The sequence below is a fragment of the Jaculus jaculus genome, chromosome 16 (genome assembly GCF_020740685.1).
Source record: "Jaculus jaculus isolate mJacJac1 chromosome 16, mJacJac1.mat.Y.cur, whole genome shotgun sequence".
NCBI lineage: Eukaryota > Metazoa > Chordata > Mammalia > Rodentia > Dipodidae > Jaculus > Jaculus jaculus.
Window position 1 is genome coordinate 71,817,062 of NC_059117.1, and position 16,330 is coordinate 71,833,391.

General features: G+C 36.9%; 1 protein-coding gene across 6 annotated transcripts in view; it reads right to left on the bottom strand.

Moving 5' to 3' along the window:
• Nucleotides 1-1,481: 1,481 nt before the first annotated feature.
• Tafa1 (TAFA chemokine like family member 1) overlaps nt 1,482-16,330 on the bottom strand; it is an 882,515-nt gene continuing 867,666 nt past the window's right edge. For all 6 annotated transcript variants that reach the window (XM_045136185.1, XM_045136184.1, XM_045136188.1 and 3 more), the window contains 2 exons: nt 8,441-8,565; nt 1,482-2,603 (listed from right to left, as the gene is read on the bottom strand). In XM_045136185.1, the coding sequence (XP_044992120.1) occupies nt 2,586-2,603; nt 8,441-8,565 (143 nt within the window). In that variant the 3' untranslated portion in view covers nt 1,482-2,585. The remainder of the gene's footprint in view (nt 2,604-8,440; nt 8,566-16,330) is intronic.

Below are 16,330 nucleotides of genomic sequence, written 5' to 3' on the forward strand. Positions count from 1 at the left end.
TTTATTTTATTTTTTATTAGTTTTGTATTCAGCAAATACAGTCAGTTTGGTACCATTATTAGGCTCATCCATGACCTACCCCCTCCCCATTGGCCCCTCCTTGTTGAGGTATAAGAGTCGTGCTTGTGGAGTTAGCCCACAGTTACTGGTACTATAAATGTCTCTGCATATCATGACCCAACCTGTGTCTTTGACATTCTTTCTGCCCCCCCTCTTCCGCAAAATTTCCCTGAGCCATGTTGGGTTCATTTTTGGTGTGCTTCAGTGATGAGGTGTCAAAAATTCTACTTCCTAAAAGGCAGACCAAATGGCTGAACCTTCATTGTGTAATTTTTTTACAACATTTGAAATTCACTTTTCTACAAAAATCCTAGAGTTCATGGCTTCAGTATCAGTGCAAAGTTTACAAATGAAGCTGGGTGTGGTGAAGCACACCTTTAATCACAGCACTTGGGAGGCAGAAGTAGGAGGATTGCTGTGAGTTCAAGGCTACCTTGAGACTACATAGTGAATTCCAGGTCTGCCTGGGCTGGAGCAAGACCATACCTTGAAAAAAGCAAGTTTATAAATGAAAAGTAATTTCTAACATACTTCTTGGTACATAGATCTAGACTATAAATTCAAGAAATTCTGATTTGCTGACATGATTTCTTTTTCTTTTTTCTTTTTTCTTTTTAATGCTTTAGACATAGAGGTCTTGTTGTATAGGCCAGTTTGACTTTGAATTCACCATTCTCCTGCTCCCACATACCAATTCTGGATTCCATGTGTGCAATAACCATTTTTCCTGGATAATGGTGTAGATTTTATTTCATCTTTTGGAAAATATTTTTGGAAGTGTTTGAAAAGTCTATATTTTATATTCAGGATTCTACTTCCATCTCTGGATGCTTTCATAGGCCTCCAAGACAGATAATCAAATTTTCTGGTTAGAAGTTTACACATCCAATCAGACTTCAGGCTATATTGGTTGAGTTGAAAGAGTCTCTTGGTTTTTACTTGAGGCTTGATATTAGACAGTCCAAATTCATGAGCCCATGGTACTACTGATATAAGCTCCAACAACACTGATGCCAGAGAATAGGTTTTAGAGAGTAAACATATATGTACTTAGAGGATGATATGATAAGTATCAGGAATGTAAAGTATCATTAACCCTTCTCCAAGGAAATTAGATAATAAGTAATGATTCCCTTTTAAACATCTAAGTAACTCTCATAAAGATAGGGGAAATATTTTCTCTTCTGAAGTCTCATGCATATCATTCCAGTGACCCACATGGAAGTCCAATAATTGATATTTACTCTGGCTGACTGAATACACTGCAATTATGGCAATGAATTTCTCGTCTTCAGAATGCTATTGTTCAAAATAGTAGCTATGCTAGAAGCAGAGACCAAATTTCTCAGCAAGGGTATTCTCTTGACGTGATTAAAACCAAGTCAGTAATAATAAATGGCAAATAAAAGAAGACAAGTAGATGTAGAAAGAAGTTATTTACCACTTTAATAGGGCTGTCCAACACTTGGTCACATAGATCATTCTGAAACCTAATTGCTTTCATAGCATTCCTATCTCACCAGAGGAGAGCTGAATATCTAGGAAAAAGCAAATCAAACATAGAAAGAGGTGGCATGATAAGACTTGTTGCTACAGCACTATGTAGTTAACAAAGCCAGACTTTGGATTTCATCAGAGGATACTTCTGCAGTCCAGAACAGCTATACAAAGTCCTAAGACATTGTATTTACAGGACTTATTACTACAGAAATCTACATCCTACAATCCTGTCAGAGTCTGAATAGCATGGTTGAGCAACTCCCTCAAGAATCCTCATCTTCTTATCTGTGGAAAAGCTAGTAGTTCTAAAAATATTTTCCTGGAAGAGGTTAGAATGGTTATTATATATCAATTGAATATAAAGTATAGTTATGTAAGCCGAGCTTGCATGCTAATATTGCACAGGGTTGAAAGCAATAAAACAGGACAATGCTTCCTTGGGGCACCAGGTAGAGATAGAAGGAAGCTCTTGATTCAGTATCCTTAGGATGCCTCAGATTCCAGGAGTCCACCTGCAGGAGTAGTGCCATGTTGGATTCTAACAAGGGCAGGTATCTTCCTCACCAAGCGAAAAAGAAATGGCAAATGAAACCAATCCAAACATCTGAAACTCAAAGAGATACACCAGCCATCTCACGTTGTGGTAGAGTTCATTTGTTCATTTCTTGAAGAGAATATATAATATTTCAAAATATTATATATACATATATTTCAAATGGTACAAAGTAAAGGTAGATCCAAATTAGAAGATAGTTGATCGTTCTTCATGAGCCTTAAAAATTTTACTGAGAAAACTCTGTTTTAAACCTATTTTTCATAGTGATGCCAAAATTTCTGAGTCTTCTTATATGAGATGTTTTTTCATACACAGTAAATGCACTAGATTATCTGGTAGCCAGTCAAAGTGCAAATAAGAGATCCATTTGGCTTGTAACGTGGGGAGATGTTTTAAATTCTTAAGATGCATTTTTCCATTGGTTGGTTTTTCCTTTTTTTTTTTTTTTTTTTTACAGTGAATTCATCTGTTAGGTTCTTGGGTGAATCTGAAAACAAAGGAAGAAAGAAAGAAAGAAATTTCAGGGAAGAAAAGTATGAAATGAAAGCACAAAGAAATGATTTCATGTAGGAAATAAGGAGGCCCTGAGTTTGCATATTGCCTCCTCTTTTAAGGGATCTGAAAGAACTCTCAAATTCTGATCAAAGCACATGGATAGATTCCTTATATTTTTACTCATGCATTGTTTCTATTTGTCACAACTGAGGAGAGATACTTGTGAATCAGTGTCTTTGTAGGCATGCAGCCTACCCATGAGCATGGGGTCCTCTATCCAAAAAGTTCTCATGCTTCCTGTAATGTGCTGCTGCTGCAGTCTTGAATTTACTAGTAATTTTAAAACAAGGACCCTACATTTTCATTTTGTACTGTTCCATGTAAATTATATTGACAATATGTGTTCCTACAGTATCAATATGAACTGAGTAGGTCATCCCATAACCTTGCCAAGCTGGTTTGTTGAGGAATGACCAACAGTGAAGTCCTTGTCCAAGTTAGTCCACATCTGTGTAGGAGAAAAGGGACCTCTGTAAGATTATGCAGTGCAGAGTGACTTAGTACATGCTCCTATACCTGTAGATGTCATTTAACCCATGTGACTATGAATACAAGCATTAGAATATTCAGAAGGATGCATGCACATGGAATTATTGGTTTAGAGTATGAAGGATGATTTTTAACAAAACTGAAGTCTTTACTTAAAAGTTCTGGAAAGAAGGTATTTTTCTTTATCATCTCAACTTGTTTTTGTGATGTTGGGTATTAAATCCAGGGTCAAGTGCCTGTCAACATACCAAAGAGCTATACTCCTATACTCCCAATTTTCTTCTTTATAATTTTGGAAATATAGCATTCTGAGTCTAGAGTAAAAGCACATTTAAATCTTTTGGAGTTATTTCAAATAATAATAAAAGTTTACATTCAAATATTGGTTGGCCCAGGGGTAGAATATATGAGAATTTTCTAAAATATTTTATTTTATCCTTATAAATTATAGATCCTTTCCAAGCATTGCTTTCCTATATTCCAACAGCTTTAATCAACTTTGGTTGACATTGCCCACTTTTCCACCAAAAGAAAGGAGAAAGATTTACTAAGCTGAGTTGAAATCACCTTTCTTTCATCTCTATCACTATTTTGTGGCCCTTTCCTTTGTGTAAGACCAGGAGCTCCTTCCTGACATGATCAGACCTCTGACATCAGCACACTTGGTTTAGATAGTAGAGGCGTAGCAATATTTTCTAACATAGGAATGAATAAGCTTACTTTCATCCAGGGGCAATTATGACAGTATAAAATGGTTTATTTTTCCTTTGTGCAAATTGTCTAAATTTCTTAGTCATTTCCATGCCTTTTACTTGTCAGTGTTTGCCTGGACTGCAATTGACATTATTTTTTACAAGTTAATTTCTGTCTTTCTATTTTAACTGGAATTATAAAGTCATAGTTTCTCATAACATTTTAGAATCGGTAGAATTTTAAGCAAAGAAGCGAGTAGAATATGTCAAAGCTGGTAGGTTGCTCTTTCAGTAATATGAAAAGTGATTAGAATGACAGAGAGTTACAAAATCACAGACACCATCAAGAGGGAACAAGAGAGCATAAAAGATACTCTGGGAAATTGAGTTGGCTGGTCACATAAACATTGATTTGATAAGATGGCTATTATAAAATCTAAGGTCTGTTAATTCCCATTTGTTAGGAAACAAAGTTTAAGGCTATATTGCACATCAATTTTTGATTTTTCTCTCTAGTTTGAAAGATATTCATATACTAGATCAGAAAAAAACATCACAGTTGTTTGGGTCTTTCTAAGGTACTTACTATACCAGGCTATGCTCTGCTATCTTAGTTTCTTAATTTTCTTTCCAACTGACTGATTTTCTTCTAATTTCATTCCCTCCCCCATCCTGATTTCAAAACAACTCACATTCAGTTTTTAGATGGAATTATTATATTAGTGTCAAATAACATTTTCTTTAAGGGCAAGTCTGTCTTTCTATAGTATGACATCATGTTACATATGCAAGGCATAGATATGCTCCACTGTACATGGGACCTAGCCTTGTTACTTTTCAAACTTCTTTATTTGGTAAATTATTTTAAAGATAAGAAATAATCTAAGAGATGTCCAGAAACACAAGAAAATATTTGTAGTCCACAGTCTAGCCTTGCAAACAAACATGAATATAACAGTTTAATTAAGCAGTTCAATGATCAAGGAGAAACAATGTATGTATGTGTATATATGTATATAGTTTTTTGAGGAAGTGTCTTGCTCTAGTCCAGGCTACCTGGAATTCACTATGTAGTTTCAGGGTGGCCTTAAATTCATGGCAACTGCCTCCTGAGTGCTGGGATTAAAGGCTAGTGCCACCATACCCAGCTTTAATTGCTTTTTTAATAAGTAGAAACTTTGTATGGATATATTATATGTTGGCACCATTATTTCCCTCTACCCCCACTTGATTGAGGGCCCTCCCTAGTGGAATTTCTGGTATTCACCATGGAGTTGTGTTTTATAAGACGTGAGAGTAATAGTCAGTCATTAGGGGGGATGTCTCTGGATATTCCCTCCCACCACGTGGCACTTACATTCTCAGGGCATTTTGTGCCTCAGGGTTAATACATGACCTGATGGAGCCTCACACAGACATACCATGCTTCTCCCAGGAAAGTGTGGGCCACCTTTATGCTGCTTCAAGCTGAGCTCTGGACAACCTCTCAAATATTTCTTGTCTATAGCCTGAAATCCAAGAATCATTGCTTCTTCTTAAGACTTATTGTTTCAAATCTTTTGACAAAACATTCTTTCCCTTATTTCACATGATTTTTCCCTTTCCTTCCTTACAATATATTGTCACCCAGATCCAGTGTCCCCAAGGTTTTCCTCTAAACTGTAACCTGTTACTCTAGTAACAGGTTCATTCTGGGACATCTTAGTCATTTAGATAAAACATGAGATTTCTGTTCTTTACTGTCCTTAAAAATTTAACACCATAAAACTTAAAATTTGATTGCATATAGAAGCATCTTTTATTTATCTTCATTTTTAGGGTTTCTAAGAATTTTCATTTTGGGTGATTATTTTTATGTAACCTACTAAGTAGGAAGGTTTTGAGGACTGTTATTACCAAGGGGGAAAGAGTAATTCCCAAGGATCTTTACATGGAAATAACAGTGTGGAAGAAATAGTTGCCATTTTAGCTATCTGGGGTTTCCATTAGCTTTTAAAACTTTTCCTAATTTTATTTTACTGTTTATTTTTTGGGAGAGATATTCTGGGTTTGAGTCAACCTTGCACAGAAGAACAAAAGAGGCAGCATTTAAAATTTTTCTTATTTTTTGGTAAGGACAGAATAATAAATATTTTTGATACATAATGATTAAAATACCTCTGTGAATTCAACTATTTTAAAAGTTAAATTTCTAGAGTCAATATTTGAAGTAGGTCAGTATATGTGTCTTCTGAGGAAAAAAGTACACAATGTAATAAGAAAAATTAACATAAGCCCTATTTTCAGAGCCTTATATGGAGCTGGTGTTAGTTTACCAATTGCTTAGAACAGGCAGCCCTTATGTGCATCATCTGAGTTTAATTGGTGCCTTTTGTGTTTAAAAATACTTATTACACTGGGAATTTCTTGGGAAACTGGAGAGAAAATGTCAGTAGTAGTGTTTGAGGTCTCTTAAGGTTTAAAAAGTACAGCTATTCTTAGATTCCTAGTACCCTCCTCCTTCTCTAAACGTAAACTTGAGAATTCCCAGTTATGCACATGTTAGGACAGACACATTCTCTACTTTCAAACCAACAGCAGCCATGACTTATTCTCCTTGTATTCTCAGCTGTCTGAGCTGCCCTCAACCCACCCTTTGCAATGGCAAACAGTGTTCTCCAACAATCACCTTCTGTGCAACATTCCTGCAAAATGCCTAGGGTGTGTTTAGGACATGCTTGATGGTTTTAAAATGCACCTTACAGAGGCCAAATAAAAGAAAATTGCTTAGTCACAAAAGGTAGCATAAACAATTTCTGAAATTTGCCATACATATTTCTAAGTGTATAACCTATTTTCCAACAGTGTCCTGGTTGGCGCTCTTGGAATTGCTCATACTAACCTCCTGAAATATTTCAACTTGAATTATTTTTCTTGAATGATTTTTAGGTCTAAAGTCACCATGGGCGTATTACTGATATTCCATAATGGGCTACAAATTACAATAAGAAACATCATGTATAAGTAACATTTAAAATAAAAGTCACTGGTCTCCAACTCTAATTCAGAGTAGCTTAAAACCAACTGGCTTGTGAGGGTATCTCCAGATAATTTGCTAAAATCATGTTCAGGCAACACATAACCAAAGGGAAAGCTGATATTCTTTTTCAGCTAATTAAAAATGGATTCTGAGGGCAAGTGGCACATACCAGGATAATTTGTGAATGCCCCCTTATTACAGTGAAAGACAATCTCTGCTGAACTATTCAGGGGCATAGAGAAGCATATTACTAGCTAAGGTGGCTCAGAAAGCCCTCTTGGACACAGGCCATGGAGACACAGCTGTTTACTGGCTAATATGGTCCACATGAACAATTATATTTAATGCATAACTGTCTTCATTTATATTTGTATGAATATAGAGAGGTTTAACATAGGATTATTTTTGTTTTCTATATCACAAAGCCACAGGAACTAATTTTATTTGATGGAAAGATGATAGAGTGAAGAAAGATCACACTATATTTCATGACAATAGGATTGGAATTATAGATGCTCTTCAAAATTGCAGTCACTATTTTGTTAAAATTAACATTTGATATACTGAGATTATTAACTGGTGGATAATGATTTAAAAATTTAAGAAATTAGTATGCAAGCATGCATGCATACACATATGCATATACACATGCTTGCACAGTTCAGAGTTGATATACTGATATCCAAGTCGTACATACATATGATAATACTAGTAGTTAGAATGTTGTCATGCTTTTGTATTAGTGGATATATAATCCTTGTTTTGAGTGTCCCAGGCTTACTCCACTTCCTCACTGTTAGATGTTCTATGTTCCCCAGTCTCTACAGGGTTAATGGTGGGCCTAAGTCTGTTCTTCTAGCCTTGCCTAGCATACTATCACAAATTCTGATGGATTGGACAACCTCACCCTAAAGATTGTTGCCTGATTGGAAGATTTCTCTTTTTATAACCAGAAAAAATATATAGTTCACAAAGCTCTTTTCAATTTTCAAAAAGAATTTTTTTCATTTTTGTTTTCAAGGTAGGGTTGCAGTCTGGCCCAGGCTGACCTGGAATTAACTATGTAGTCTCAGGGTGGTCTTGAACTCATGGCAATCCTCCTACCTCTGCTTCCAGAGTGCTGGGATTAAAGGTGTGCATCACCATGCCCGGCTCAGAAGGAATTCTTTAAGAATTCCTTTAAAGACACGTTAGAGTATGATTGTACTGAAATGCAGCCCTTTTCAGCAAAACATCTGGATAAATGATGCAAGCCTTATTTGATTATCATTCTGAGCCCCCATAGATAGTAGATCGATTACCCAAATAATTGCCTTACCAATCCTCTTCCCTCTGCTTTATATATGAGACCATCACAGCAACACAAAACTTCTCCATGCAGAAATGTCAAGTTCAATTTATAATTTCTTATTCATGCATGGACACTGACCTACATAATCAAGAATGTTTTCTATTAGGGAAAATTTATCCTGATGACCCATTCAAAGCTTGTGAACACTGTCTTCACAATATCAGAACAAACAGTATGGTTTGAAACATATGTAAGACATTGGAAACAAGTGAACTTACCCTCGTGGTCTTGATTTTGTTGCCTGTAGCACACATCCACCCAGAATTGTCAGGGAGTGTCTTACATTCTTCTCCCTCTAGGCAGGGCTCCATCTCACACCACCATTTCCCAATCACTATGGAGGCTGTGTGAAAACAGAGATCAATTGTACTTTGTATTTCATCAAACAACCTAGAATACTTATGCTCTGTCCCTTTGCAGGTTTTAATGTTCTTTGAAACACAGTAGGCCTACTTACATTTTTTGATACTAGACAGAACTAATTAAGAAAAATAAGAATTTTTAACTTACTAATCTAACCATGCAAGTATAATTATGTCATGTGGTTGCATCAAGCAACATTTTATCCACAGTTTCATAATTTAAAACATAAGGGCTGGGGAGACTTAGTTTAGTTTAGTTTTGTTTAAGATGGGATCTTGCTATGCAACCTTTCCTGGCCTGATACTTGCTATGTGGGAGACTTACTGTTTTAGGTCTTGAGGGATTTTGTGTCACTAGTTTTTACAGATCAAGGACCTTGTGCTATTTTTTTTTTTTTCAGCAAAGGAGACAAAGTTGCTATGCATTCTTCAGAATGACTAAGGCATTCTTTTTAGAAAGACCAGTTTATCTACTGAGCATTAGGGTTTATCCCTTAGCCTAGGTCCTTGGAGAATTTCAAAGCACTAGCAAAAGAGAAAAAATATGAATGGGCTGAAAGTGAAGAAACAAAGTTTCAAAGCAAAAATCATGAGTGATGATAAAGGAAAATTTATTTCTTTGCAGTAAAAAGTACAGTTAATAAGGATTATGGGTTTCTTTTCATATGGTTGATGAGGTGTGGTTAGAATTATTACAAGGCTAACCTCTGGTAAAATAGCCCTCTTCAGGGTTATGTCAAGGATGACCACATTAAGAACCAGGCAATGAATTTTACATATACATGTATAACATTCATATACAACTCACATTTTGATAATGAGATTGCATAAAAACCAGTGAGTAGATTTGTTCAATGCAAATAAAAAATCTTCACCTGTTCCTTAACTCCCTCAGTGACAAATTACTTCTACATGAGCAACAGTCATTTCTGTAGCGATGCATTACATTTTCTATCCAAAAATTCATCTGTGTTTTTTATGCAGAAATCTCAAAAAGAAGCTAGGAACATACATCAGTTGGTAAAGTGTTTGCTTTGCAAGCATGAGGACCAGAGTTTGATTTCCAGTGCCTATGTAAAACATGAGTTTATATACCTTTAATCCCAGTGCTGAAGAGGCAGAAACATGCAGATCCCTGGAGTTTGTTGGATAGCTGGTCTAGCCAAATTGGTGATCTCTAGGCCAATGAGAGACCTTGTCTCAAAGAGGTATACTTCTTGCCACACCCAAACACATGCACATGCATGCACGCCCACGTACATGAGCCCACACATATATGAACATGAATTCACATATGCAACAGGCACGCACACACACACACACCAAACCAAAATAGCAGTTATGTTTGTTTGGAATACTTTCCTAGTGATTTCTTTTTTTACACTAGGTCATTAGCTACTCATTACTCATTCCCAAAGTAAGTCTCAACCATGATATTCAAATGCTGTGGTAGCAAGCCATATGACATGGTAGTGGCATCACAGAGGATGATATTAAAATGGAACAGGGAAAATATGGAAGCCTAACAGAAGCTGTCCTGTATTCACTACAAGGATGAGATTGCTGACTTCATAATAGAATCATTTATGTATTCAGTCAGCTACTTTCATCAGGCTTCCCTTCTCTGTTTTGAGGTCAATCTTTCCTTTTCTTAAGATTTAGTGTCCCTTCATATTTGCTATGAGTACAATTACTAGGCAACATTATATAGGCAAAGTCCTATCTACTTTTTTTTTTTCGAGGTAGGGTCTCACTCTGGTCCAGGCTGACCTGGAATTAACTATGTAGTCTCAGGGTGGCCTTGAACTCATGGTGATCCTCCTACCTCTGCCTCCCGAGTGCTGGGATTAAAGGCATGCGCCACCATGCCTGGCTGCTTTTTTATATATCATGAATTTGAGAAAAATTTCAAGGCTAATGTAGCCATATTCTGGAGTTACTTTTTATGTGAAACAGGCGAAAGTGATAAAATAAAACTTGGTTGGGTGTGGTAAGAATGTATGAGAGGTTGAACCTTGTACAGAGCTCCATCATTACATAAGATGACATGATACTTGAGTGAAACTGACAGAAAGTAATAGTAGAAGACAAATACTCCCAAGGTTCTAAATGATGATAGGAGTTTTAATTAAAAAAATTTAATAGCAGAGCTTTATATTGGGACATAGAATAGGGGAAGTTTCTTCTTATGCATAACAGCTTATGTGGATTCATAGGTGATAATATTAAACAAGTGAAACAGAAGTTCTGGCAGCAAGGAAAACATGTCACATTGAGAGATAACAATAATAAACAGTGAAACTTCTGTTTACATGAGATAAAAATCAGAATTTGATGGTGCTTATTGAAAACCTATAATCTGTAGCTCCTCTTTGGCTGGTTCGTAATCAGAAACAATCTAGTTACATTTACTACCAATTCTGATGCATATCCTTTAAAAACCATGTAATATTTCAGTATCACTGTTTGCAATTTAAGCTATCACCAGAGGAAACCCTCCAATTTTTGCTTTGAGGAGAGGGAGACGTTCCCTATAATCCTTTCATTTAGCAAGTTGTCACCCTGCTCCTTTTTCCTCTGGACCAAGTCAGAGTAATGATGAAGATCTGCCAGTGGGGTCAGCTTGGAGTGTTTCTGCTTCCTTCTAATGAGCTCTGTTCTCGCACCCTGTTTAGGGCTGCTCTCCACCCTCTTGGAGCTGACCCACTTTGTTACAAGCTAACAAAGCAGGCTCACTTTCTCTGAGGCATTAATATCTCCTAACTGAAAATGGAGATGGAAGGAAAAAAAGATCTCTAGGCTCACAGATCACCTTTAATTCAGAGCTGTAAAGATCCACTGGAAAGCTAAGAATAAAACTATTCACAGATCTTCTCTAATACCTAAAAATTCACATTTTAGTTTCCTCTTCTACACTGAGTTTGATGACTTGCCTTTACTCCCTGGCTGTGCATGGGATCATTCTTTCGGTGTTGCTTTTCTCAAGATGCTGGGACCAACTTTGAACTCTAATTTGCATTGTCATCTCAGTACACACCTCTTCACATTCTTGGTCTAGGATGTGCATAGTATGTGCTGCTTATGTGTTTGTGTGTGCACACACATGCAGAGACCTAAGGAGGATGTCAGGTGTTCTCTTTGATAGCTCTTCCACCTTTTTTCTGTGAGACAGAGTCTCTCACTGAATCCAGAGCCTTGTTTTCCACTTAGTCTGGATAACTAAGGAGTCCTAGTGATCTTCCTCTTTCCATTTCCCTCAGCACTTGGGTTACATGCATGGGCAGCCAATTTTTTACATGCCTGCTGGAGTTTGAACTCAGGTCTTCATGTTTGCACAGTATATTAATTACTTTCTTGTTTCTGTGAACAAATACCCTATGTGAAGCAACTTAAGGAAGAAAAGTGGTCTATTTCAGTTTATAGTTCAGGAGATACACCATGGTAGGGAAGGGATGGCCGCTTGGAGCAGGAGGCTGAGCTGGTCACATCAGCAGTCAGGAAGCAGAGAACAAACTAGAAGTAGAGCAGGGTTACCACACTCCAAGGCCTTCTTCCAGTCACCTAAGCAAGGCCCCACCTCAAAAAGGTCTCACAGTCTTTTCTTCCTTAAGTTGCTTCAGCTAAGGTTCCCTCCTACTTGTCAATTCTCCTTGTCAGACAGTCTTTCTTCTGCTTTCATTTCATCTATATATTATCTATATATCTTTCTATCTATCTATTCTATCATCTATCAATTGATCTATCATTTATCTATAGATATTTATCCCTTCCTTCTCCTTTCAGATAGTCTATATTCATGCCCCTTACATTTTTTAAAATCTAGATTCTACATGTGAATAGTTCTTAAATTTCTCAATTGTAATAGTCAATGTAATAATAAGATTGATAACTGACATTTACTGAGGGCTGCTTCCGTGTTTCTACATTAGGTCCCTTAGAATACATTTTTTGAGGTGGAGATTCATTTTGTAGCACAGGCTGGCCTCAAATTTGCCATCCTCCTGCCTCTACCTTATGAGTACTAAGATTACTGCTGTGTGCCACCATATCCAGCCTCTATATTAGGTGCTTTAAATGCATTACTTCATTTTCACAGCAACCATGAAAGTAGTTAATATTTAGAACTTATCTTACAGATGAGAAAACTGCACCCTGAGTAATTAACTTTTCCAAATTTATACAGGTTGGAGAATCCAGGCCAGCTTAACCACACAAGGAACATTTTTCATCTTTATAGTGTTAACTCATTTGTAGTATTCTGAACATGTTGAAAAAAGACTATTGAGTGAATGAATTTTCCCTGCTATATTATTATTAAAAATAGTTTCATTGCAAATATGAATACATTCAGAAAATAAAAATATTCATTTTCTTGTGAAATCAACTTTATCACACTGGATTTTTTCCCTGATCTGAGGCATATGTTGCTTGATTATATTAATTACAACATTTTAACATAAATTCCCAGAAGTGAACAATTTTGGAAGCCTGAGAAACTCTGAGGCAGATAAGTAACCCACATGTAACCATTGCAAGGACTTAGAAAAACTGAGCTAATTAAACATCAGTTACAAACCCGACTTCCTCTTATCTCCAGTGATTATGGAAGTGAAGCTTTAAGGTTCCGTTTAGCCCCATGGTTCTGGGATTTCTCTGTGAATGTGCCATGTGCAAGAAATATCTGATATTCATCTCTTTTAAGAGCATTCATCTCTCCTTGAGAGATTCTTAAAATCACTAAAGTCCCTTTAATCATGAATCTTTATTTCTCCCTTATGCCAGACTATATTGCTGCAGAGAAAAGAAGATATTTTAAGTGCAGAATTCTACCCGTCCTTCAGTATAAATCCTAGATAAGGTATAAATCCCTTGTTGGTACTATTGTTATTGCTATTGCCCACTGATGAAGGATCTCTTCAGTAGTGGTATTAATAAATACAGAAAATAAATGTTTTATTGATCATGAATATAAGTCACTTTTTATCATCTCAAAAGACAATGGTTGACTCTCAGCTCAGGAAATGCTTATTAAAGTACTATCTGATTACAGAGACTGATTAACAACATACATGCTCTCTGTCCTCCAACTTTACAATTTAGCTCAGGTTTTTCAATGTTAGCATTGGGTATCAATGATAGCAATAAAGTATGAATGATCAAAGTAATATGCAGGTAAATATCCCATGATGATAAAAGAGGAGGCTTATACTGGAGAGTAAAACAGGAAACCTTAAAAACACTGTGGAAATTCCTGAGAGAAAGACTTTGGGCTTTTCTTGGGTAGAAAAAGTCATTGAAGATTCTAGACTCTAGATTCAATGAGCCAAAGGGAGACATGACAGAAAGGTGCTTGGGGAAGATGAATTTGGCATTGGCATACAAGACAGAAGGAAGAAGCAAGCAGCAGAAATGCCAGCTAAGTGTCAATACATTCAAGAGAAGGCTTAAAGTTCTTTTGTTTTGAAGTCTCCATGTGTTGTTTAGGATGTCCTTAAACTTGCTATCTCACTGCCTCACTTTTCCAGATATTTGGTATTACAAACATCTGCCATTATACCTAGCTTGTATGATGGATTGATTCTGGGCCCCTGCAGGGGAATTTCCAGGAAGGATAGGACTCAAACCTTGTTAGGAACAGTATGGCCAGTAATTCAACCATCTCAACTTCCCTCACATGGCATAGGACTCATGTGCACACTTAGTGCTCCTATGTACTGGGCTCCTTTTCTCACTCTACTCATGATAATCTTGTTTGTCAATTTAATGAAATTTAGAATCCCATGGAAACAAATATCTGGGCATGTCCATAAGGGAGTTTCTAGATTAGGTTAATTGGGTTGGGAAGAAACATCTTTACTGTGGGCAACACCATTCCATGGACTAGGGGTCCAGAATGAGTAAAAAGATGAAATAGGGCAGAACTCTGACATTCATGTCTTTCTGCTTCCTGACTGAGGGTGCAATGTGACTGGCTGCCTGAGTCTCCTGTCTCTAGGCCTTCTCCATCATGATGGATGATATCCTTAAGCTGTGAGTCAGACCCTCTCTTTCCTGAGTTGCTTTTGTCAGGTGTTAGGTCACAGCGACCATTACAGTAAGTAATATGGAACTCATCTTCAAATTGCATGAATAGCTCAAGGCAGATTTCTAACTTACAAATGAATGGGTAACATATAAATTAGCAAGAGAATAAAACAGTGACTGTAACATAGGATTACATGAGAAAATATACTGAAAGTCTGCGCAAAACATATTAGCAGTCATCTTCATTTTTATAATTCAAAAGAATAAAATCCTTCTATGTGAAAAGGCAGTCCTTTGCAAAGTGAGAATACACACCATTGTTCTTCAATATTTTGCCGACTCTCAGAATGTTTCTATGACTCATGAAAATTGGAGCATAAATTAAGTGGGTGAACATATGATTGCATTCATGTTCCCAGAAGTATGTTATAAGTACATCAATCAAGACAAATTTCTAGTGTAATTTTTTATGCAACCTGTCGTGCAATTTAAAGCAATGGTTAGAACTCCCTTGGGGGGCTCGGTCAGCTCTCCAGCCTTTCTTTTGTACAGGTAGTTGGAAGAGCTGTTATAATGCTTTCCTTCAAAGGACCTGCAGTGGCCCGCGTGCTGTTGTCTTCATTAAAGCATTCAGGAAATTAAACGTGCTGAACACCCATCCCGGCAGCTGCTCAAAATTCCCTATTTCCTTTGCTCACTTACTTAAGGATACAACCCAGTCTGGAGAGATTCTATTTTGTGAAGCCCTGAGATATGTGCGAGCAGGATGGACTAAGAAGTGTGTCTGTGACAGAGGGACCCACAATTGAATCAGGGGAGTTAACCACCACTTACCAGTATTGTGGCTTTGAAAATTGTGTTTAGTTTAAGACTCAGATTGCTTAGTTATATAACCCACAGTTGTTGTTATATACTTTTTTTTAGATGTAAAGGACTTAGCATCATGCCTAATAAATTTTATATCCAATAAATGGTAGTTATTATTGTATCCATTATCCACGTATACAATTATCCAATTACCTTCATCATGCATTAACAATCATCTTCAATGCAAGTTTACATATATGTGATACATACCTAAAATCCCTCATAGGAGCTACAGCATATGACACAGAAATACGTGGAATTTATACATGATGATGGGGTTGGCTATCATTGCATTTCTCATACATAATTCTAGTACTTTCCAGAGAGGCAATGCTACCTTGACAAGGATGTAGGTAAAGGTAGAGATTTTATGACAAGGAAGAGTCAAAAGACTTTTATTTATTTAAGATTTAAAAACATTATTTATTTATATTTGTGTGTGTGTGTGTGTGTGTGTGAGAGAGAGAGAGAGAGAGAGAGAGAGAGAGAGAGAGAGAGAGAGAGAGTGTGAGAGAGAGAGAGAGAGAGAGAGAGAGAGAGAGAGAGAGAGAGTGTGTGTGTGAGAGAGAGAGAGTGTGTGTGTGTGTGCCAGGGCCTCTAGCCACTGTATCTGGCTAATGTGGGACTTATAGAATCGAACCTGGGTCCTTAGGCTGCTGCAGGCAAATGTCTTAGCAGCTAAGCCATATCTCCATCCCTTATTTATTTATTTTAGAAAGAGATATAGAAAGAGAGAGAGAGAGAGAGAGAGAGAGAGAAGGAAAAAGAGACCAACAAAGACCAAGTATGGGTGTGCCAGGGCCTTTTGATGTTGTAAGCAAACTCCAGGTGCATGTGCCCCTTTATGCATCTGAT